This window comes from Dasypus novemcinctus, chromosome 4, assembly GCF_030445035.2.
Source record: "Dasypus novemcinctus isolate mDasNov1 chromosome 4, mDasNov1.1.hap2, whole genome shotgun sequence".
Classification (NCBI taxonomy): domain Eukaryota; kingdom Metazoa; phylum Chordata; class Mammalia; order Cingulata; family Dasypodidae; genus Dasypus; species Dasypus novemcinctus.
Window position 1 is genome coordinate 70319563 of NC_080676.1, and position 25406 is coordinate 70344968.

General features: G+C 41.5%; 2 protein-coding genes across 2 annotated transcripts in view; both read right to left on the reverse strand.

Moving 5' to 3' along the window:
- Positions 1-4956: 4956 nt before the first annotated feature.
- TMEM44 (transmembrane protein 44) overlaps positions 4957-25406 on the reverse strand; it is a 122065-nt gene continuing 101615 nt past the window's right edge. Inside the window, exons 11-12 of the mRNA XM_071214689.1 lie at positions 6872-7160; positions 4957-5812 (exon numbers count right to left, since the gene is read on the reverse strand). Coding sequence (XP_071070790.1) covers positions 5749-5812; positions 6872-7160 — 353 coding nt within the window. The 3' untranslated portion in view covers positions 4957-5748. The remainder of the gene's footprint in view (positions 5813-6871; positions 7161-25406) is intronic.
- On the reverse strand, positions 9765-10295 carry LOC101443683 (ubiquitin-ribosomal protein eS31 fusion protein-like). The gene has a single exon (XM_058296416.1). The coding sequence runs from the start codon at positions 10293-10295 to the stop codon at positions 9822-9824; it is 474 nt and encodes a 157-aa protein (XP_058152399.1). The 3' UTR covers positions 9765-9821.

The window sequence follows — 25406 nt, forward strand, 5'->3', positions numbered from 1 at the left end:
CCCAGAGGAGACCCTGTAAACATTTGGCATATCTCCTTTCACTCCTTTCAATATAGTTGTATTTATCCTGAAGGTATAATCTGTTATCCTACCTTTTTTCATTTAATATAACAACATTAGCATCTCCCACATTATTAGAAATTTGTTGTAAGCATTATTTTAGTCAGATGGATATGCCACAATTTGCTTTTCCTCATTATTTGTCATGTATATTTCATATTGTTTTCATTCACATTAATTCATTCATTTTGCATTCATTAATGCTTGCCTTTGAAGAACGAGCACTTGGTTGGGTTTGAAGATTCAAAAATGAGTAGGTCTCAAAGAAGGGAGGAAAAGTGACTGGAAAACATACATCGCAATTAACATAAGGCACAAAAGGAGTTACAAAGGGTTTCAGGGACCCAAACAGGAAAAAAAACTTTTGTAGTGACAGAAAATTCTTCTGAAAGGAGGTGATACTTAGCTGACTCTAGAAGGAGGTTCCCATCAAAAGAGCGTATTCGAGGGCCTGAGACATGAAAGAAGATAAAGAACATTTGTAGTAACTACAAGTATTTCAGTGTAACTAGTGCCAGGGGTGGAAAGGAGAAATGGGGAGAGCAGAGGCAATTAAAATAGTTCTGGAATGCATAAATCCTTGTTCATAGTTCTGATGATTTCACCGAGATTGTTTCCCAGCAGTGGAATGACTGGGCCAAAGGTCAGGTTCTTCCCACACTGCCCCCCACTCTTTCCCCATGTTTCCCCTGCTGATTTTTAGCCCATTCGTGAAACTACCTGTAGGTGTTGGTTAAAACCCGTTTTCTGACTCCTCCCCTAGAGATTCTGCTTTATGGTTAGGGAGGACGAGCTTGGCCAATTTCAGGAAACACCGCCCTGCGCATCACCCTGCTCCAGTTTCCTTCAGAACACTTGTCACCATCTAGAATTACCTAGCTCATTTGTTCCTTGCTTAATGTCCTCCCCTGCTGCTAAAATATAAGCTCCATGAAGGCCAAGACTCTGTCTTGCTCTCAGCTTCATTCCCACCTCTGAGAACAATGTCTCACTTGAGGTAGATGCTAAATAAAGGAAGAAGGAAAAAGAAAGAAAAGAGAAAGAAAGAAAAGAAAAAGTTATGGTGCCTATATTAAAATGCTTTCTAGGAAGATTTACCAGGTTATACTCTTACCTCTTGCTGTGCATGAATATATGAAAATTCTCAGCTCATTAAATACTTTGCTATTTAACAGGCAATGTAATATCTCATTTAATATTATTTCCACAAATGTTATAAATTTAAATATTTTTTAGCAAGCACTTGTATTTTCTCTCTAGTATATTATCTACTTATCTTTCGGGAATGCTGTATTTTTCTCACTGATTTACATATACTGCCTACCTTTTAGATGCCAACCTTAATTTTTATACTTGCTGCAAATGTTTTGCCCAGTTTGTTTGCCTTTTAATCTCCTGTTTTCATAATTTGCAGAAATTTTTCCTTTGTACATTATCAAGCCCGTTGATCTTTTCTTTGTGATTACTTCCATTACTTTTATGCTTAGAAAGTTATGTATCTTCCCCACTGCTCCCTACATCCAAGGTTTCACTTTTCTAGATTTCAAAGACCTTCCCATGCTTTCTTTGACAGAGAGCAATATAAATGTTTAGTTTTACCCAGAGAGTATGCCCCCATCAGCTCAGCTGGGTTGGTCTATGTCCCCAGTCTCTTGATCATGCATTTACAGAGATAGCCCATCCCTTTGATGTTAACTTCAAGAAGCCCTCTCAAACATCTCAGAGTAAAAGTCAGGGTCTTTACATCGGCCTATCTACAGGTCACAACTTTCAGGCTCCCTCTCCCCTTCCTAATTAGCCTTCCTCTTCTCCCTCTCTGCTCCAGTCACACTTTTTTCCTTGCTCTTCTTAGAACACCAGGCACACTCCCACCTCAGGGCCTTTTGCAATTGCTATGCCCTCTGCCTTCTCCAAATAGCCCCATGGCTTCTTCCTCCTCGTCGTTCAGGTCTTTACCTAAATACCACCTTCTCACAGAAACCTCACAGACCACCCTACTTACAGTTGTAATCCCTTCCCCTTGCCATTCTTTATCCTTCAGTCCTGAATTCTTTTCTCCAGAGCACTAATCACCATCTGCCGTATTACAGACAGTATTTTATTTCTTGCCCACCTCTCCCCCACCTGACAACATGATGTCTACAAGAGCACTTGGCCTACCGCTCTTTCCCCCATGTCTGCAACTGTTCCTGGCATGGAGAAGGCACATAACAGATAATTGTTGAATGAATGACTCTTCCTTGTTTCACTTAAAAAAGGTTCACGTGTTTCCCAGTTCTGCCCTTATCTGTCTCACCTGCTCCGTGTGGCTGGCTGGCCTCCATGAATGTCCATCTGCTCTCTGTGCCAGGACTCCATGGCATGTGAGGCCTGGAACAGAGTGGACGCTTCCTAAACATAAGCGAGCGGTGCTCTGCTCCACCTGCGCTAGCGTCTTGCTGCTTAGGTTTCCTCAGAGGCCAGCTTCTGAAGCAGGCTGGCAAGATAGGAAATCAATAGACAGATCTGGAACCTGGCAAGAAGTCCGCGTGGACATCAATAACCCCAAAATGGCTGCCGGAAGACCCTCCCCAACATTCTGCCACTCAGAAGAAGGTTTCCCCAGATGCCAGGAGAAGCCCCAGATATTCCCCAAGGGCTTTATCATTGGGTCCTCCTGGGAGATTGATGTAAGAAATAATCAATCAAAACGGTGAACACCTGGAACTCCCGCCCTGCCATTAGCAAAAGGGTGGGATAATTAACAGTTCAAAAAGCCGCGCCAGGCCTGGGTTCTCTGTCTCGTGTGCTCTCTCACCTGTGAGCTGTGCCTGCCCTCAGTGCACCACTCTCGCCGTTTTTCCTCTGCCATGTGGCTACGCAAGTAAATCTAGGGATTTATAACCAATAATGGGAAACTGCAGCCTGTAAATCAGCCCTCTTTATGACTTTTCAACCCCTTCCTCTCTGCCTGGGACCTCTGATCTGTTATTTTCTCCCATTTCTCATCCCTCCCTACCTGAATAAATTACTGGCCTAACTCACCCAACATGCTCTTGAAATTCATTTCTATAGCATTGTCAGAGAACCTAGATAAAATCTGGTAACACTTCTCTGGGTTTCAGTCACCACCAGTCTGCAGCAGCCCACTCTCTCCAGGGAGCCATGAATGTGTTTCCATATCCAGCCACTCCTGTGTCCTCTTCTCTTTTAAGTTTCACCACCGTCCCTCCAATCTTACAGGGAAGACTTGGGCTCATACGCCACCATTCAGAGATGCCTGGACATGTTATTCAAATGAAGCAGAAACAAAGAATCAAACACTGTGGGTTTGATGGCTCAGTGTCATTTCTCTTGAGCTAGATTATAAATTACTTCCTTTCTCATCTCCTGGAATCATCAGAGCCTGGTTTTATTCTTTAAAATATGTCCAGAGGTAAGTCTTTTTGCTTCCCAAGGCCTTAGTTTCCATGTGCGCAAATGGGAAGCATGATATTTTTGGAGTCCTCAAAAACACCAAGCACATTAACATCTCTGAACAGTGCTTTAAAGTGTATAAAATGCTTTTGACAAAAGGATCTTATTTAATACAAAAATGACCAATAGATATCTATTGATAGAAATGAAAATGAGGATTCTATGTGAACTGAAAGAAATCTACTTTCTGCTATTGTTTTTATTTTTTTTTTAATTTATTTTATTTTTTTTAAAGATTTATTTATTTATTTTAATCCCCCCCCCCCCCCCCCCCCCCCCCCCGGTTGTCTGTTCTTGGTGTCTGTTTGCTGCTTCTTGTTTCTTTGTCCGCTTCTGTTGTCGTCAGCGGCACGGGAAGTGTGGGCGTCTGCTATTGTTTTTAGAGGATCCTGGGGGTCCAACCCGGGACCTTGTACACGGGAAGCAGGCATTCAACCATTTGAGCTACATCAGCTCCCCTGAAAGAAACCTGCTTAATGTCAAAATTCCCTCTAATCAGTAAGTTAAGGGCCAGTTAGGGTTTTTCTAATGACTGTCAATCACTATATGTTAAAATTCATTTTTTTTGTTTTGCTTTTTTTTTAAGGGGCAATGGGGACCAAACCCGGGACCTCCCATGTGGGAAGCAGGCACTTAACCACTTGAGCAGCATTCCCCTAGAATTCATTTTTAATTAGTAAGTTTAATTCCTAAATGCTATCTCAGCCTTTTAAAAAAATGGTCTAGCTAAAGGGGTGGGCACCCTCTCTCTGCTGTACTATTCTGCTATGTTGTGTAAGTGGTGTTTTATTTGACATAAATGTCTCCCTGGATGTTTCTTTCTATTTAAGTTGATTGGCATACAATCAACATGGGCATTATTCAGCCTTGGGGTTTGCCATTCTATTTTATTTATGGGAAACTCCCCGTATTCCAAAGAGTAGCTCCTCACAGAGGAGTACCTGCCCATTCGCCTTCAGGCTGTCCTGAATGGAAGGCCACACACCTGGACAGGTGAGGTACAGCCTCAGGACACCCTCAGGGTAAACACCAAGTTCTGCTTGACTGCTGTCCACCCCCGCCCCCAGAAAGCTCAGATTTCACTGTTGCTGTGTCTCTGACGCCAGCACAGAGGACAGTGAACTTTCAGAAACAACCTCTCCTTTCTTTTATAATGCCGCAATTCTCTGGTACTGGTCAAGCAGGATCTCCCTGTGGGAAAGACTGTTTGGGAGAGGCCGGTTTAGGGGGCAACTGCAGGGCCTGCAGAGCAACACTGAAGTGGGCACGAAGAAAGAAAGAAAGAAAGGGGGACAGCTCTTCTTATACTGCTGCCTTCCTCCCGCCGCTGACCCTGACCCTCCGAAAGGCTTACAGCCAGGCCTCAGTACCACTCTCCCTGTCAGGTGCCATAGTCCCCCAGGTAAAACTGGATCTGAGTTTGGAGACAACTTTGAGATCTCAAGTGCAAAGGTTTTATTTTACTGCTGGGAAAACTGAGGCCCAGAGAAGAAAAGAGGCTTTTGCCAAAGTGACACAGCGCTGGCGGCATACTCTTCGGTCCTCTTGACCCCACCCCACCCCCCAGCTTCTAGGTACCAATTCCCAAGTCTAATTCCAGGCCTGAACGTTCACTTTGCCGGGGTCTGGCTCCCTCAAATGCATAATGTCCCACCAACACCTTAATCTCAGCATGCCCAAAAGCCTAGTTCCTCTGCTAGTTTTCCTATTGCTCTCAGAAGCCCCCTTTCCTCCCAGTTAATGAGACTATGAATCTGAAGGTTTCATTAACTATTCTTTATCCTTGTTTCCAGTCACTGGAGTCCCATTGAATGGTAATCTTGCTAATCCAGTTGTCACTAGATTAAGCCGGGCAGCTTTGGCCCATGTCCTGTGGACCTCCCAGCCTTCAGGCCTCTCTCAGTTCATCTGGTTGGAGCCACATATAGATAATAGCGAATGTTTGCCGTTTACTTCTGAGTCCGTCAGCGGTTCCTAGAGCTGTGCGTGTTTTATCTCCTCTACACCTCATAACACCCCTATAGCCTGTATGCCTTTATTTTATAGATAAGAAACCCTATAAACTGGATGCCTTTATTTTATAGATAAGAAACCCTATAAACTGGACGCCTTTATTTGTTTTATAGATAAGATAACTAAGGCACAGTGTAATTAAGTGATATGTTTCAGAGTGCAGATAAAGAAACAGCAGAACTGGGATTTTAAAAACCCTGACAGGAGAGCAGATGCGGCTCAGGCCATGGAATACTCCGCCTTTCGTGTGGGAGGTCCTGTGGGAGGTCCGGGGTTCGATTTCCTGGAGAAGGCGAGCAAAAAATGAACAGAGGAGAAAACCATGGGGGGGGGGGTTAAATAAATAAATAAACAAACAAACATAAAGTAAATAAATAAATAAATAAATCTTAAAAAACAAAACAGAAACCCTGGCAGTTCGGTCTCAAAGTCCAATTCCTACCTGCAATACCACATCGCTTTTTTTCACCATGTCACTTCTCTACTCGAGAACATTCAGTGGCTCCCCTCTGCCTATGGGAGTTCAGGGCATTCAAGGCACTGCCTGGTTTGGCTTTCATTAGCCTTTAGGTAAGTTAATTAACTTCTCTGTGTCTCTTTCCTCATCGGTCAGCTGAGAATGATAATAGCAACCATCTCTTGCGGCTGTAGTGAGGTTTAAACGTGTCCCACCCGGCAAAGCACTTAGCTCAGCACTCAGCACAAAGTGACCATCAATGTTAACTATCTTTTGGTTACCTTTGGACCCTGTTTCTCACTACTTCCTGATAGGACTCCCAAAGGAGGATGTTTCTGCAAATGAATGGTGCTCATTGCTGACGTGAATGCTGGGGCATTTGTCCCTCTTCCTGGAAATTCCCCCACTCCCGGAGTATGTGGACAAAACCAATTCTCCCATCCTCCAACCCCTATTCTTTGGTCATTGCTCTCCACCCCTCAGCTCAATCTAAATTCCTGGAACATTTATCCCCACCAGATTTTTTTTTCAGACTATCATTTGATCAATCATTTGTTAAAAATGTATTGAGTTCTACTATAATAACAACAATAACTGTGTTTGACTTTGTCCTCTACAAAGGGCTTCATGTGATAGCTATGCTTCTGTGACCACAAAGCCCAGGGAGGGGGTCCTTGCTTTCGAGCTGAGTAGTGGTGTGACTTGCTCTCGCTCCACCAACTGCTGAATGTCAGGAACAGGAATGGCAAGTGACAGAACTGGGATTTTAAAAATCCAGGCAATTTTGTCCCCAAATCCAAATTCCTGAATACTACCCCATATTGCTTTAGGAGCATAGTGGTGATATACAGGAGATCCTAATTGTCAAAAAACGTACAGCCTCACATGTCAAAAAAGGTCTTTCCACACACGGTGAAAATCCAAGGCAGATAGTTACACAGTCTGGTGGAGCGTATCAGAGTTGGTGCCATCATCAGGCTAGAGGCACAAGGATTGCTTCTGGCTGGGCAGATATGATACTGTGGCCGCTCCAGACAGGCTCTTGCTGAAGAGAGATGGTCAGGACTGAAAGCTGCTTGCTCTCCAGCTGGCAGGGACCTCTCCATGAATACCTTGATGTCATTAGAGGCTGAAGCAGAGCCGCTGAGGGAAGCATTGACTGCTAGCTCTCTTCCTGCAGGCCCAGGAAGGAAATTTACAAGATGAGCATGGAACATTATATTTCAAACCAGTTGAAAAACAATAATGTAAACCAAAATGGAAACATGTTTGATAGCTATGTTTCAAAATTTGTACATCAGCTGCAGCAAATATAACATAAATATGTAAAGAGATCATTGCTGGGGAAAGGGGAAAAGGGCTTGGTATTGGATATCTGGGAGTCCCCTATATTGTGTATGTGAATTACTGTGATCTAAAACTTTTTTGAAGACAAAATTAAAAATTAGGAAAAAAAAGAAAGGAAGAAAGGATATAGACACCGAGGAAGAAATGAAAGTGCCTTGCCACTGTATATACGGGGCAACACCTATTACAGTGATGAAAGGCAAAACGTTAGAAACAAAGCTTTATAATATTTTTCATTTTATTAATACACCAATTTATTTTTATTTTATTTTAGTATTTCTAAGTTACTATGTATTCTATTTCTAAACTTTAAACCCATCATTGTATTTCAATTTCCTATTAATTGTATTTGGCAATATATTAGGTAGGTTCAGCTATGGCAGGGGAGGAACTCTGGTGTGGGGTGTTATTGATGGGAGGCACATGGGTCGGGGGGGGGGGGGTTCTCCAGGGCATGTATATAGGGAACATAAATATGTTAGGATATATATTGGGTATTTTTATAGTAGTTAGTTACAAATGTCAACTGAGGGAGTGCTGAGTTCCCACCCAGAGGCGCTCTGTCACATTCCCCGATGGAACAACAATAATCTCCCAAGTGCAACAGCAAAGATCAACAAGGAAGGATGGTCCAATAATGAGCCCTTGATACTGATGACTATGCTTAGGAGCCTGTGTGCCTGAAATATGAACTAGGTCTAGAGCTGTAGGGTGCCTAAAAGTTACCTCCTGAGAGCTTCCATGTTGCTCAAATGTGGCCACTCTCTAAGCCAAACTCAGTATATAAATCACTACCTTCCCCCCAATGTGGGACATGACTCCTGGGGATGAGCCTCCCTGGCACCAAGGGATTACTACCAATCACTAACTGGAGAAGCAACTAGAAAGAGACCTCGAATCAATGGGTCAACTCAAACCAGCAGAATATCTCAACCTACATGTTGGATCAAGTGTTAAAAACTGCTCTCTGATCTTGACTATAAGGGGGAAATGGCAAAGACAAATGAGTTGATGTGGCTAAGAGTCTTTCAAAAAGAGTTGGGAGGTCATCAGAGGGGTTGCACTTATGCACACCTCAGCAGGATCCCAGAAAAAGCCAAAGTAGATATAACCCTAGGTACTGGTTCTCCTGAAGGCTACAGAGATCCACAGGGTGTATAGTCATGGCAGATAGATTTGGAGCTCTGTGCATGTCAGAGAGCCCTACTTTGGAATTTGTGCTCCTGAGTGTGACAGAGCTGGACTCAGATGTGACTTTTCTACACATGCCTCTTCTGTCACTTTTACTGAATCTGTGATTGGTGCTAGGGATGGTCCATACTCAGGAGACTTGAATCTCTGGACTGCCCATGTGCCAGCTGAACCCTGAGGCTCAGCAGAGTAGCAACCCCTACTCTCTGGTTCGTAGGTCTTACCCAGGTCAGGTAACAGGGAGGTGAAGATGGTCAACCACCACACCAGGGAATCAAGAGTGCCTAGAACTGTAAGCAGAGGAATTGCATCCATCATCCATATGGAATATAAGCCACCTCTTAATCTAGAGGTGGAGAGGACATCACCATCCCAGCATCCACAGAATGGAGGAATAAAATATGGACTAGAGTGGACTTACTAATATTCTACTATAAAACTATTGTGACAAGTAATAGAAGAAATTTTAGCATCGAGGTGGAGAAAGTAGCCACAGTAGTTACTGAGGGCAAGGAATGGGTAGAAGAGATGTGATATGGGGGCATTTTTGGGATTTTGAGTTGTCCTTAATGATATTGCAGGGTCAGATGCTGGACTTTATATATCCTGCCATAACTCACTGAATGTACTGGGGGAGAGTGCAAGCTACAGTGTAAACTATTATCTGTGTAGTGTAGCAGTGCTCCAAAATGTGTTCACCAAGTGCAATGAGTGTGCCGCAATGATGAGGTTGGTTGTTGGTGTGGGAGGAGTAGGGTGGGGGCTGGGGGTATACAGGAAACTCATATATTTTTAGTGTAACATTTTTTTTGTGATGTATATGTCTTCAAAAAAATTTACAAAAATGATGTGGTAGGGGGTGGGGAGTGGGTTATATGGGAACCTCTTATGTTTTTTGTTTTTTAACGTAACATTCCTTATGATCTATTAACTTTAATTTTTAAAAAAAGAAAAAAATATTAATGTATTCTCATTTAAACCTTCAAAACACCCATGAAAATTCCTTACTGAAATTTATTTCAGTTCTTTTCTTCCTTTCCCTTAATAATGAAGGAGTGCTAGAATTTTCTCTCAATACTGATGGCCTTCAGATAGCACTTGTCTTTGGACAGTAGGGATAGGGATTTTTAACCTGAGAACGACGAGTTTCAGTAGGCTATGAATCCCTGAATTGCAAGCAAAGTGTACACCAACCTGTGTGTGCATATAGGCACTTTTGAAAGGAGCGATGGTCCCTGGTTTGGTTTTTGACTGTTTGTTTTTTCTTAGCTCATGTTTTTTATTAATCCACACACAATTACTTGTCTTCTGGTTTGTCAAAGCAGTAAGTCAGACAACACTTGCCACAGTAATGTCTGTCGAAGTGGCTGACCGTAAAATCTCCAGCACCACACTCATCTGAAAGGCACTCCCTCTGAAGGCAACTAATTTTGCCATTCTCATCCACCTTATAGTATTTCAGGACAGCCAGCTTAAACTTCTTTCTCTTATGCTTATTCTTCTTGGGAGTAGTATAAGGCTTGTTCTTCCTTTTTTTAGCACCACTACGAAGTTTCAACACAAGATGAAGAGTGGACTCCTTTTGAATGTTGTAGTCAGACAAAGTACATCCATCTTCCAGTTGCTTGCCAGCAAAGATCAGTCTCTGTTGATCTGGAGGAATTCCTTCCTTATCCTGGATCTTGGCTTTCACATTTTCTATTGTATCCAAAGGTTCAACCTTAAGAGTGATGGTCTTTCCCATCAGTGTTTTTTTTACTAAAATCTGCATCTTGGTGGTGGTTCCACCACAGATGGCGGATGGGAAAGCGGTCCCTGGTTTTTAAGCATGTGCTCAGATGGGTCCCTGGCCTAACAAAGGAAAAGAACTGTTGGCTGCATTAGGTGTAAGAGGGGCAAGATAATGAGAAGCACTAAATATTCACTGGAAACTCTTTAAAAAGGTGACAGACAGTACTCAATATTTTCAGTATATAAGTTGAGGGAAATACCCCTTTAAATTACTTTGATATACCTTGCGATTGTACCAAGATGCTTAAATAACAAAATCTTGTGGGAAAAGGAAGCCCAGCATGGAGAGAATGGGTACAAAATACAGTGATAAATTCCACTGCAGAAATCTGAATGGATATTGCTAAAAAAAGCATTGTACTATGCCATTGATTCCATTTCCAGAACATTGAAATAAATCTATCTTCAAAGCTCTGAAACCAGACATCTTTAGAAGAAAAGAGAATGTAAGTCATGGTAATGAAAAAATTAAGATTTCTGCAGAAAGGCTTAAAAACCATGGCACGCTAATCCTGCCCTCTGATTTCTCATTTTTGTCTTTACTGCAGCAAACCTTGTTCAGACTTAAGACCTCAACACTAATCGTCGCCCTGAGTTGGTTATCTCTTTTGTCTCAGATTAATCATCAAACAAGGTCACCTCAATAAAGTTACTCCAAGCTGAAAAAGACACAAAAGTCCCTCTTTGCCCACAGAGAACAAATTCAAACTCCTTAGCCTTGTACTTAGGAACATTCACAATTTGGCCTCATACCTCTTTTCTTCTTTAAAATTTTATTTTATTTATTTTATTTTTAATTCATTTTGAAAACAATTTATTGAAGTATATCATTTATACATGAACATACATAAACAATAAGTATAGAGTAAAAGTTGTGAACTTACCAAAAAAACATGCAAACATCGCATAGGTCTCCCATATACGTCCCCACCACAAACACCTTGCATTATTGAGAAAAATTTGTAACAAATTATGAAAGAGTGTCATTAAAGTATTACTATTAACTATATTCCATATCTTACATTTGGTGTATTTTTTCCCCAACTCGCCCTATTTTTTTTTTGTTCATAAACTGTACAATTTACCCAAAGTGTACAATCGATGGCATTTGGTATAATTACTGAGTTGTGCATTCACCACTTCAATCAATATTAGAGTATTTTCATTACTAAAACAAAATAAAACAAAAACCACCACCACCACAACAAAGAGCAATCATACCAATATGTTAACATTACTAATTACAAATCCTATGATGTGTTTTCACCATTTCTATTCATTTCCAAACATTTTCTAACAACTTTTTACCAATTCTGTACAGATTGAACCTCAGGTTAACTTTCTCTTACCACATTCTTTTCTATGGTGACTTATATTCTAGCTATTAATGCCATGAGTTTGCTCATTATATTTACTTCATAATAGTGGAGTCATACAATATTTGTCCTTTTGTGCTTGACTTGCTTCACTCGACATAACGTCCTCCAGGTTCATCCATGATGTCATGTGCTTCACAACTTTATTTCTTCTTATAGCTGAATAATATTCCATCTTGTGTATATCTCATAGTTGGTTTATCCATTTGTCAGTTGATGAACACCTGGGTTGTTTCCATCTTTTGGAATTACGTTGCAAATAATGTCATTATGAACTTCAGTGTGCAAAAGTCTGTTCATGTCACTGCTCTCAGTTCTTTTGGGTATATACCCAGTATAGTGGTATTGCCAGATCATGTGGTAGATCTATATTCCACTTCTTTAGAAAAGGCCAAACAGACTTCCACAGTGGCTGTACCATTCTACATTACCACCAATAGTGAATAAATGTTCCTTTCTCTCCACATCCCCGCCAACACTTGTAATTTTCTGTTTTGTTAATTGTGGCCATTCCAGTAGGTGTGAACTGATACCTCATTATAGTTTTGATTTGCATTTTCTAATGGTCAGTGATGCTAAGTATTATTTCATGTGGTTTTTTGCCATTTGTATTTCTTCTTTAGAAAAATGTCTGTTCAGGTCTTTCACCTGTTTTTTAAATTAGATCATTTGTCTTTTCATAGTTGAGTTGTAGGATCTTTTTATATATCACGGATATTAGACTTTCATTGGATGTGTGAATTCCAAATATTTTCTCCCATTGAGGAGGCTGTCCTTCTATGCACTTCACAAAGACCTTTGAGGTGCAAAAGTGTTTCATTTTGAGGGGGTCCCATTTATCTATTTTTTCTTTTCTTGCTTGTGCTTTGGGTGTAAGGGTTAAAAGACTTTCACCTTTAAGGTCTTATAGATGTTTCACTATATTATCTTCTAGGAGGTTTATGGTTCTGGATTTTATGTTTAGCTCTTTGATCCATTTTGAGTTGGTTTGTGTATAGGAAGTGAGATAGGGGTCCTCTCTCTCTTTCTTTTGGGTATGGAAATCTAGCTCCCTCTATACCATTTATTGAAGAGACTGCTCTATTCCAGAAAAGTAGACTTGGTAGGCTTATCATGGAGCAGATATAACTCAGTCGTTGAGTGCCTGCTTCCCATATACATGGTCCTGGGTTAAAATTCTGGTACCTCTAAAAAAAATTTTTTTTTTAATCATCAGATACATTACTTGAATTAATAAAATAATTTTTTAAAAATCAATTGACCATAGAAGTGGGAGTCTATTTCTGAACTCTCAATTTCATTCAGTTGATCAATGTATCTATCTTTATGCCAATACCATGCTGTTTTGACCACTGTAGGATTATAGTACACTTCAAGGTCAGAAAGTGTCAGTCCTCCCAACTTCACTCTTCTTCATAATATGCTTTTGGCTATTCAGGACCACTTTCCCTTCCAAATAAATTTTGTAATTGACTTCCCGATTTCTGCAGAGTAGGCTGTTGGGATTTTGATTGCTATTGCGTTGAATCTATAAATCAATTTGTGTAGAATAAAAATCTTCATGATACTTAGTCTTCCAATCCACGAGCACAGAATGTCCTTCCATTTCTTTAGGTCTTCACTGATTTCTTTCAACATTGTTTTGTAGTTTCCTGCATATAGGTCCTGTACTTCTTTGGTTAAACTGACTCCTAGGTGTTTGACTCTTTTTGTTACTATTGCAAATAGAATATTCCCCCTGATATCCTCCTCAGCTTGTTCAATACTAGTGTTCAAAAACATTACTGTTTTGTGTGTGTTTATCTTGTACCCTGCCATTTTGCTGAACTCATTTATTAGTTCAAGTGGTTTTGTAGTAGACATTTCAAAATTTTCTAAATATAGCATCATGTTATCTGCAAATAGTGAGAGTTTTACTTCCTCTTTTCCTATTTGGATGCCTTTTATTATTTTTTCTTTTCTAATTGCTTGACTAGAACTTCTAACACAATGTTGAAAAACAGTGCTAACAGTGGGCATCCTTGTCTTGTCCCAGATCTTAGAGAGAAAGCTTTCAATCATTCCCCATTGAGTATGATGTTGGCTGTGTGTTTTTCATATTTACCCTTTATCATATTGAGGAATTTTCCTTCTATTCCTATCTTTTGAAGTGTTTTTATCAAGAAAGGAAGTTGGATTTTGTCAAATGCCTTCTCCATTGATCAAGATGATCATGTGGTTTTTTTCCCTTCAATTTATTAATATGGTATATGACTTTAATTGATTTTCTTATATTGAACTTCTAGACCAGCAATAAATTCCACTTGGTAATGGTGTATAATTCTTTTGATAAGCTGTTACATTCTATTTGCAAGTATTTTGTTGAGAATTTTTGCATCTACATTCATTAGAGAGATTGGTCTGAAATTCTCTTTTCTTGTAGTGTCTTTATCTGGCTTTGGTGTTAGGGTGAGTTTGGCTTCATAAAATGTGTTGGGTAATTTTCCATCCTCTTTGATTTTTTTGGAAGAGTTTAAACAGGATTGGCATTAATTCTTCTCAAAATGCTTGGTAGAATTTACCTGTGAAGCCATCTGGTCCTGGACTTTTCTTTTTTGGGAGATTTTTGGTGACTTATTCAATCTCTTTAAATGTGACTGGTTTGTTGAGTTCTTGTATTTCTGGTAGAGTCAATATAGGTCATTTCTAGGAATTGGTCCATTTTATCTAAGTTGTCTAGTTTGTTGGCATACGGTTTCTCAAAATATCCTCTTATGATCGATCCTTCCTATTTCTGTTGGATCAGTTGTAATTTCTCTCCTTTCATTTCTGATTTTATTTATTTACATCTTCTCTTTTTCTCCTTGTTAGTCTAGCTAAGTGTTTGTCAATTTTATTGATCTTGTCAAAGAACCAGATTTTAGTTTTGCTGACTTCCTCTATTGATTTTTTTTATTCTCAATTTCACTTATTTCTGCTCTAATCTTTATTATTCCTTTCCTTCTGCTTGTTTTGAGAATGGTCTGCTGTTCTTTTACTAGTTTCTCCAATTGTTCAGTAGGATCTTTGATTTTTAATTCTTTCTTCTTTTTTATTATAGGCATTAAGGGCTATAAATTTCCCCCTCGACACTGCCTTCACTGTATCCCATAAGTTTTGATAAGTTGTGCTCTCATTTTCTCTCTGAATACATTTATTAGTTTCACTTACAATTTCTGATTGTTTACAAAACTGTTCACTTACAAAACTGATTGTTTAGGAGTGTGTTGTTTAGCTTCCACACATTTCCCATCTATTATTGATTTCCAATTTCATTCCATTATGACCTGAGAAGGTACTTTGTATAATTTCAATCTTTTTATATTTATTGAGACCTGCATTGTGATCTAACGTGATCTATCCTGGAGAATGACCCATGAACATCTGAGAAGAATGTATAACCCACTGATTTGGGTTGCAGCATTCTATATATGTCTGTTATGTCTGGCTTGTTTATCACACTGTTCAAATTCTGTTTCCTTGTTGATATTCTGTCCAGTTGTTTTATCTAATGATGTGAGTGGTATGTTGAAGTCTTCAGTGATTATTGTAGAGATGTCTATTTCTCCCTACAGTTTTGCTAGACTTTGCCTTGTGTATTCTGGGACACCCTGTTTAGGTGCATAGATATTTGTGACTGTCATTCCTTCCTGGTGGATTGCCCTTTTATTAATTTATAATGGTCTTCTGCATCTCTTATTACTTTTTTTCATTCAAAGTCTATTTTGTCTGACACCAGTATAGCTACTCCTGCTCTCTTTTGATTACTATTTGCATGAAATATCTTTTTTCAACCTTTCACTTTCAGTTTACTTATATCCATGGGTCTAAGGTAAATCTCCTGCAGACGGCATACAGATGGCTCATGTTTTCTTATTCATTGTCAGTCTATGTCATTTGATTGGGGAGTTTACTCCATTAACATACAATGTTATTACTATAAAGGCATTGCTTATTTCAACCATTTTATCCTTTGACTTTCATATGTCACACCTTATTTTTGTCCATCTTTTTACCTTTTTGGTTACCCTTTCTGATAGTCTTTACCTCTATACTCTCCTCCAAACTTTTCTCTAGTCTCTCTTCTTTTCTGGATGCAGAACTTCCTTTAGTGTTTCCTTTAGAGCCAGATTCTTGTTTATGAACACTCTTAGTTTCTGTTTATCAGTGAATATTTTAAGCTCCCCATCATATTTGAAGGACAATTTTGCTGGATAAACAATTCTTGGCTGGCAGTTTTTCTCTTTACGTACAATAATTATATAATCCACTGCCTTCTTGCCTTCATGATTTCTAAAGAGAAAGCTGCACTCAGCCTCATTGGATGTCCCTTGAATGCAATGTTTTGCTTTTCCCTACTGCTTTCTAAGTTTTCTCTTTATCTTTGACATTTGATATTCTGAATAGTATGTGTCTTGGGGTAGGTGTATTTGAATTTATTCTTATTGGAGTACACTGAGCTTCCTGGATATGTATATTCATGTCTTTCATGAAAGTTGGGAAATTTGGGGCCATTATTTCCTCAAATACTCTTTCTGCCCCTTTTCCCTTCTCATCTCCTTCTGGATTTCCCATAACATGAGTGTATGCTTTGTGTTATCATTCAACTCCCTTAGCCCCTGTTCAATTTTTTCCCATTCTTTTTTCTCCTCAATTTCAGTTGTTCTTTCCTCCACATCACTGATTCTTTCTTCCATAATTTCAAATCTACTGTTGTTTTCCTTTATTGTATTTTTCAAGATTTATTTATTTATTTATTCCCCCTTTCCCTCCCCCTCCCCTGTCCTTCTGGTTTTTTTGTTTGTTTTTTTTTTTGTGCTCTCTGTGTCCATTCACTGTGTGATCTTCTGTATCTATTTCTCTTTTTGTCTTCTCTTCTCATTTTTTCTCCCCTAGGATTCACCAAGATTTGATCCTACAGACCACTGATGTGTAGAGAGTTTCCCTGTCAGCTGTACCACCTCAGGTCCTGGTTTCTGCTGTGCTTCACCTTGACTTTTCCCTTTGTCTCTTTTGTTGCATCATTATCTTGCTGTGTGACTCACTTGGGTGGGCACTGGCTTACCACGTGGCACTCAGCTTACTGTGCAGGCACTCAGCATGCCATGTGGGCACTGGCTTGTTGTGCAGGCTCACTGCATGGGCACTTGGCTTACCATGCCAGTACTCATGCGGGTACTTGACTCACTGCAGGGGCACTCGGCTCACCATGTAGGCACTCACACAGGCACTAGGCTCACCACACAGGCATGCTTTCTTTTTTTCTTTTTCACCAGGAGGCCCCAGAGATTGAACGCGGGTCCTCCCATATGGTAGGTGGAAGCCCTATCACTTGAGCCACATGCACTTCCCCTATATTGTATTTTTTTATCACCCCCACCCCTTGCAGCTTTTGGCATGCTGTCTGCTCTCTGTATCCATTTGCTGTACATTTACTGTGTCTCTATTTATTTTATTATTATTTTAAATTTCCCCTCCCCCCTTGCAGCTTGCTTGCTGTCTGCTCTCTATGTCCATTCACTGTAGGTTCTTCTGTATTCTCGCTTGTCTCCCTTCTTTTTGTTGCATCATCTTGCTGAGTCAGCTCTCCATGGCATCTGTGGGCTGGGAAGTGCTCCACTGTGATTGTGGGCTGGGCAACACTCCACAGTGTCTGCAGGTGAACCTGCCTTCACAAGGAGGCCCGAGGATGCAAACCAAGGGCCTTCCATATGGTAAATGGGAGCTCATCTGATTGAGCCACAGCCACTTCTTTTATTGCATTTTTTAAAAAGATTTATTTATCTACTTTATTTTGCTTTATTTATCTCCCTCCCTCCCCCCGATGGTTCTCTCATCTGTCTGCTCATTGTTTTCTCCCCTCTCCAAGAGGCACTGGGAACCAAACCCAGGACCTCCCACATGAGAGGCAAGTGCCCAACAGCCTGAGCCCTACCCACTCCCCATGGGCTGCAATGTCTGCTGGCTTGTGGCATCTAGCTCATTGCGGCAGGTAGTAGTGTTTAGCTTGTTGTGGCAGGAGGCAGCATTTGCTCCTCTTCTTTTAGGAGGCACTGGGACCCATGTGATAGGTGGGCTCCCAACTGGTAAAGCCACATCCACTTCCCCTCTATTTTATTATTTTTCCTACTGGAACTTCTCACTGGCTCTTTTTTTTCCCCCTCCCCCTTCCTCTCCCTCCCCCTCCTGTGCCCTGCTGTTTTTGCTGTCTGTGTCCATTTGCTGTGTGATCTTCTGTATCTATTTCTCTTTTTGTCTTCTCTTCTCGTCTTCCTCCTCTAGGATTCACCAGGATTCGATCCTGGGGACCTCTGGAGAGTCCCTGTCAATTGCACCACCTCAATTCCTGGTCTCTGCTATGCTTCTTCTTGACTCTTCCCTTAATCTATCTTTTTTGTTGCATCACCATCTTGCTGCATGACTCACTTGTGCAGGCACTGGCTCATTGTGCGGGCACTTGGTTTGCAGCACAGGCACTCAGCTAGCCACATGGGCACTGGCACACCATGGGCACTGGCTCATCACACGGGTGCTCACATGGGCACTCAGCTCACCATGTGAGTACTCAGCTTGCCACGCGGGCACTCACACAGGAACTCGGCTCACTGCACGGGCACTGACTCATCACACGAGCACTCATGTGGGCACTCAACTCGCCCACAGGCACTTGGCTAGCCACATGTGCACTTGTGTGGGCAATTGGCTCACCACATGGGCACTCAACTTGTCGCACGGGCAACCACATGGGTACTCAGCTCACTGTGTGGGCTCTCAGCTCACCACATAGGCACTAGGCTAGCCACATAGGCATGTTTTCTCTTCTTCTTTTTCACCAGGAGACCCCAGGGATCGAACCCAAGTCCTCCCATATGGTAGACAGGAGGCCTAATCACTTGAGCCACGTATGTTTCCCCTCTATTTTATTTTTTTTAATTTCTCTCCCCATCACCACTCACCCCCGCCCCAGTTGTCTGTTCTCTGTGTCCATTCGCTGTGTGTTCTTCTGTATCCACTTCTATTCTTGTCAGTGGCACCGAGAATCTGTGTCTTTTTTCTTTTTTTTTTTTTTTTGCGTCATCTTGCTGCGTCAACTCTCCGTGTGTGTGGCGCCACTCTTGGGCAGGCTGAACTTTCTTTTGCAATGGGCAGCTCTCCTTACAGGGGGCACTCCTTGTGCATGGGGCTCCCTTACACGGGGGATGCCTCCCATGGCAGGGCACTCTTTGCACACATCAGCACTGCACATGGGCCAGCTCTACACAGGTCAAGGAGGCCCTGGGTTTGAACCGTGGACCGTCCATGTGGTAGGCGGATGCTCTATCCATTGAGCCAAGTCCGCTTTCCCTCTATTGTATTTTTTTTAATTGATTTTGTAAAAATATTACATTAAAAAAATATATATGAGGACCCCTTCAACCCCACCACCCCCACCCCACCACTCCCCCCCCAGCAACACTCATTCCCATCATCATGACACATCCATTGCATTTGGTAAGTACATCTCTGGGCACCTCTGCACCTCATGGTCAATGGTCCACCTCATGGCCCATACTCTCCCCCATTCCATCCAGTGGGCCCTGTGAGGATTTACAATGTCCGGTGATTGCCCCTGAAGCACCATCCAGGGCAGCTCCAAGTCCCTAAGACGCCTCCACATCTCGTCTCTTCCTGCCATTCCCCATACCCATTAGCCACCATGTCCACTATTTTTAATCTCACTTATTGTGTCTTTCATTCCCATAAGCTCTGTTATTTTTCTATCCAAGATTTAAAATTTTTCTTTGTGCTCACTCAGGATCTTCTTTTTTTATTTTTAAACAAATCAATTTTTTTGGTACATATTAATAAAGCTTACAATTCATCCAAAGTGTACAATCAATGGTATTTGGTATAATCATATTCAGTGTCTTCTCAATGTCTTCTATTTCTTTAGTCATGTTGTCTATCAACTCCATGCTTTGATTTAGGAGAGTTGTATGAACGCCATTGATCAGCTGTTTCAAGTCCTTTGTCTCATCTAGAACTTTGATTTTTTTCCTTTGCCTGAGTCCTAGCTTTTTTTTTTTTTTTTTGGTATAGTTTGTAATTTTTTGTGGGTAGCAGGGCAGAAGCAATGTCCTCAGCGCTGGCCAAGCCTCAAAAACAAACTTTCTGGGAAACTGTTCTCCACCCTTGGCCAGCCGCACCCTCCCTCCCTCTACCTCTTCAGCAACCAGCCCCAGGCAGCAAGGAGGGTGTTTGAGAAGGCAAATTATCTTTAGCTCCCTGCCAGCTCTCAGAGCAAACAATGTCAGATACCCCCTGGCCTGGAAGTGCATGACCCTCCAAAGCAGCAGACCAAGTTCCCCGGCCAAAATCTGAATTTGCTGTAGGTTGTGTCCCTTCTCTCCCCTTTCTTGGGGAACAGGAACCCTCTAAATCTCTTAGTCTGCAGCCACAGCACTCCACAACTGCTGAAGTCCACAGACTGTTTTTTGCTCCATAGGTAGGGAGAAGGGTGGCCACTGCTGCTTTTGCAGCTCTACTCATGGAATTTTTCAGCCAGCTGAGACTCCTCTCCTTCACCTCTCTCTCTTCTGGGTGGTGTCTCACCTTCCCCTCTTCACACCCATTTTCTTAGTTTCTCTTACATTCTCTGTACATACCCACCCTTTGGCCTAGGCTAGCTTTCTCATTCTCTTCCAAATATGACTAGTAGCTCCCATTTGCTCACGCTCAGAACACCCTATCCATTAGGCTGTCTCCTTATCTTTTTCCAGAACTGCACCCCTCCCTTAAAGCTCCTTCCTTTCCCCGCTCTGGGTCACGCTGCCTTCCCAGCCAATTGTCCTTCCTGCCTGTAAACTCCAACATTTCACAATTTCCTTTTTTTCTTTCTTTCTGTGGTTCTTTACCCTTGATTAGCTTCCTTATGTTTGTTCATGTTTTACTTCCCCTGCTGGACTATGAGCTTCTTGAAGACTGGGGTCATGCACACTATTGCACATCCCTCAGTCCTTAGCACAGGGCCTGTCTGAAGTAGATATGTAATCATTTCTTTTTTTTTTCCAGGAGGTACTGGAGATTAAACTCAGGACCTTGTACATGGGAAGCAGGCACTCAAACCACAGAGCTGCACCTGCTCCTCATGAGGTTTGAACCTCTTAACATGGCCGAAAGGCACAGTGTGATCTGGCCCCTGCTAGTTTCTTCAGTCTCATCTGTGCTTTTATCCCTTTACACTTTATAACCAACTATCTCCAGTACCAATCAGTTCCTTACACACTTCAACCATGACATCTCACTGCTTCCTGCACCTGAATACTCAGCTCCACTTCTTTGATCAATTCTTACTCAACTTTTGTGTCTCCATCTAGGCATTACTTCTAAATGAGAAGTCTTCCCCAGACTTCATCAGAAACCACAAGTTGGTAAGGTCAGGCCTGCCAAATGTGTGTATGTGTGTTGTGTGTGTGTTTAACAAGAGGAAATGAGAAACATCCAGAACCAACTATTCATGAGCTCTCTGCCCATCTCTGCAGCTTCTTCTTTCCCTGACAGCCCCTACTTCCCTCTGGGTGCCAGCCATCTGAAACTACTTGCAGGAGCCCTGAATACACTTTTCTTTCTTCTTTTTTTATAAGTACTGCTGGGGATTGAACCTGGGACCCCGTATGTGGGAAACCAGCATTCAACCACTGAGCCACATCGGTTCCCCTGAGTTGGTTTTCTAATTTGCTTGCTTGCTGTTTGTTATTCTTGTTGTTGTTTTTAGGAGGCACTAGGACCTGAACTTAGGTCCTCCCGTGTGGGAAGCAGGAGCTCAACTGCTTGAGCCAAATCTGCTCCCCTCTGAATGCTCTTTTATACTTCAGTTTCTTTGTACACACTTTTCATTCCGCCTTGGACTCCATCTAATTCATCCCCTTTCTTCACCTTGTTAACTTCTACTCATCCTTCAGTGGCTGGCCAAAGGGTCTAGAAAATGGGGGAAATAGTATTAATATATAGCTCAGATAACTGTTAGGAGGATTATATAAAGGTCTTCAACTAGTTCCTGGAATATAGTAAGGGTTCAGCAATAGTTAGCTGTTATTATTATTTTCGGCAGCATTAGCATCATCTTCTCTTTCCTCACTACTACAATGCTTATACATGATATTTATGACAAGTATCATGCCATTTAACATGCTCTAAACTATTACTTTTCATGTCGGTCTCCCCATCATCACATGCGCTCCTTGCGGACTGAATGATCTTCAGATAACTAGGTCATTCAACAAGCCCTATCAAAGCATCACCCATCAAAGCTTGGGGCTACAGAAGTCCTACAGGGAGCTGTGAAAAGGAAAACATTAACGGGATGAAAAGGTTATAGGGAAAGGAACAAGTAAACAAACTTAAAAAAGAATGTCTTAGGAACAACTGCAGGACTCTCATTCACCATTAGTGAGAGAGCAAGTTATACAACCTTATTTTGTAAGGTAATTTGGCACTCATCATTAAAATTTTAACAATATAAACATTTTGACCAAACAATGCCTCTTTCAGGAAGTATGTGTTCAATATGCACATACTTTGCACATTATGCAAAGATATATGATAAGGTTGATGATTACAACATTATTTGTAAGAATGAAAAATTGGAAATGGCCCAAATGCCCATCAATAGGGGACTAATTGTGGGATTGTGGGGTATTGATACAATGAAATACCATGCAGCTATTAAAAAGGTAAAGTGATATGTCCTGAAGTCAGAAGTGCACAACATACCTACAGTGAAGTGAAAAAAGCAAGTTGAAAAAGAGTCTAAATATATTCACCTCATTTTTTTGGTCAGCTTAATGGGCCAGACTCAAGTGAGCAGTCATGGTCAGAGACTTATTGACCTAAAGCTAAGGCAGCGTAAGCCCCTTACTTATATATGCCCTCTTAAGGCGTTGGCCCTAATTTAGTATTTATGATTTTAAACTCACAATCTTCCTAAAGACACATCAAAATTATATCATCTTCAGGTCCCACAAATCTTGGATCTGTCCCTAATCATGACTTTGCCCTCTGACGTCCTCAGTAAAGCTTTTTGAAAACTCTCAGAGATGCTGAAGCCACACTAGAATCTAGTGACTCTGTTCGGTGTGTTTCCTGGGGAAATATCATCTAACACCAGCAATAGCATTCCATCCTTACATAGCTAGCTTTGTGCCAGCCACTCAGTTACTCAAATCTAACAATCTGTTGATTGTTTTGGAATATATTACATAGGGGGTAAAATTATAAAGAAACTTGGAATGAGTAACACAAAAGTCAGTAAAATAGTTAGCTCTGTGGGAGGAGGAGAAGTGGAGATTGGAGAGCAGCTGTGCTTCTAAGGTCCTAATGGGTAACAATTATTTGTTTTATTATTTATCATTAATCTGTAAAATTACTATTCTGTAAATATACATTTCACAACTTAAAAATGGAGGTAGGCCGATAAGGAATACCGTTTCCTCTCTTCATTTTGAGCTGCAGACAGTGAGTGAATATGTGCACAGTCAATGGCAATGGCAAATTAGCTACAAAAGGAAACAATGGTTTTCTAACGTTCTAATATACCTATACCTGGTTAGAAATAAAGTCCCCTAACTGTGCAGGGAAGGGGTAACATCCAGGTGGCCTTTTCAAGCCCTCGTGGCACAATAGCATCTTTCTGGAACCAAAGGTTCCGGTCCTTGGTTCTAGTGTCCAGGACCTTGGAAGACTTTAGCCTCTCCCCTGGGGCTGCCCAGACTCAGAGGGAACTCCACTTACAGTGAACCAACTGAGGGCAGGCATCATGTTTTATCCATCTCGGAGTTCCCAGTGTCTAGCAAAGTGATGTCTTACAAAACAAAGGCTAACAGACTTTTCTGTCAACCTGGATAATTGTGTGTTCCAGACATGACGCTCGCCTCCTGCTCTGGAGACCTGGCCCTGAGGTTTAGCCCAGGCCTGGGGACCCCTCAGCAGAAGATAGAAATTACCACTCACTGCAAGGCTTCTCCTGGTCTCTTTACCCCTGGCTTGGGCCTGGATATCCAGCGCTGGCAGAATCCCTTGCTCATAGTAGGGGGTCAGGAAATAATAGAGAAGCAAAAAAAAGAACATGGCCAGAAGCCACCAGTGGGCTTCTTTTTGCAGTCAGGCTACTTTGTCCTCTTTGCCTTTTTATATGCATAACTCCCCGCCCCAGCAGAAGTAGGCTCGGAGAAGGAGTTTTCTTGGAGTATCTTTGAATGAAGGGTCAGTCCTGCACTTTTGTAAAAAGCTATGGGGTAGGACATTATGTTGAGTGAGATAAGTAAGACACAAAAGGACAAGTACTGTATGACTGTGCTACTATAAACTAAATATATTGTGTAACCTCATGGGAAATAATAGGGAAAACTAGGTGTGTGTGGAGGAGGTAAATGGGAACTCTCTACTCTTTTCTGCAAATATCTTTCTGTAAACCTATAAATGCTAAAAAAAAAAAAAAAGCAAGGGGAAAATTTCCAAAGGCATGCCACCAAGCTAAGTACACTCCCCGTCCGCCCTGCGTGAGAGTGCTGCTGTCAGAGTTTCAGACCCAGAACAGGCACATAGGACCAAATCCAGAGCTCCTGCTGGCCACAGGGGAGACACTGGACAAGTTAGAACCAGTACCTTGTGATCACGAGTCTGTGCTGACTGCTGTTGGGACAAGCCGGTGGTTGATGTGCCTAGAGGACATCAAAGTGGCATAAGGCCTGGCCCGTGGCCAGAAGTTGTTTAGATTCTAAAAGTTCAATGTCAGAGCTGCAAGAGTACTTCCACTGATCTAGTCCATCAGGAAACTGAGACCCAGAAGAGATGTGGTTCAGAATGACAATAACAGAACCAAGCTTAGAATAGAGGTCTCCTGGCTGCCCTCCTCCCCACCCCCTAGATACCCACAGACACACACAGACACACATACATATTGTTCTAGCTGTTACACTCTCTGCCTCTCTGATTATAGAGTATCCCGTGGTCAAGCGCCTGCCACACACCACAACAAAGTTATGAGTCTTCTGTTGGCATTTGTAGTTACCTCTGTGTAACTAGAGAAAAAAATTATACTATCTTACAGCGGATAAATAGTGATTACTCCTTCTGGATTCTATATTTATGATGAGACAAGTTTTAGGTGTAGGAATTCTAATTTGCCATATATTTGGCATTTATTTACATAATTCGCTCTCAAGCTCCAAAGGAAATAACAGGAATTACTTAGTGGAATCCGTAATAGCCAAACCCAGTTATGTGGAGCCTGAGGGCACCCACAATAAACAGAACAACTTCTTATGTATGTATGTCTGTATATATTCAAGCACCTGATATACCCAGAGGCATTAAATCCTTTCCAGAACAAGATAGGGTATATAAAAATAAATATGCTATGCTCGTCCCAATTTAGGAGAGCAGATATTGTAGAGATTGATGTCTCTCACCCTAACTGCTAAGGAGACTAAGTGACCATTCTGCTTTACCCCAAGCTTATTCTGAAATGGGGAGAGGGGAGCAGGAAGAGAACGGGAGGGCTTTCCTTTAAAGGAAAAATTAGACAGAAGCAGAGGAGCCTGATTTCTATCCAGTCACCTGCTGAAAACTCACCATTACTCTTTCTCTGTGCAAGGCTTTGTGTGAGGGGGTAACAAATGTTGAAGTAACCTAGAGCCGGTTTGTGGGAATTTGAAATT

What these genes read in the sequence shown, in the direction of transcription:
- LOC101443683 (XM_058296416.1), bottom strand. Translation starts at nt 10,295, where the DNA reads ATGCAGATTTTAGTAAAAAAAACACTGATGGGAAAGACCATCACTCTT.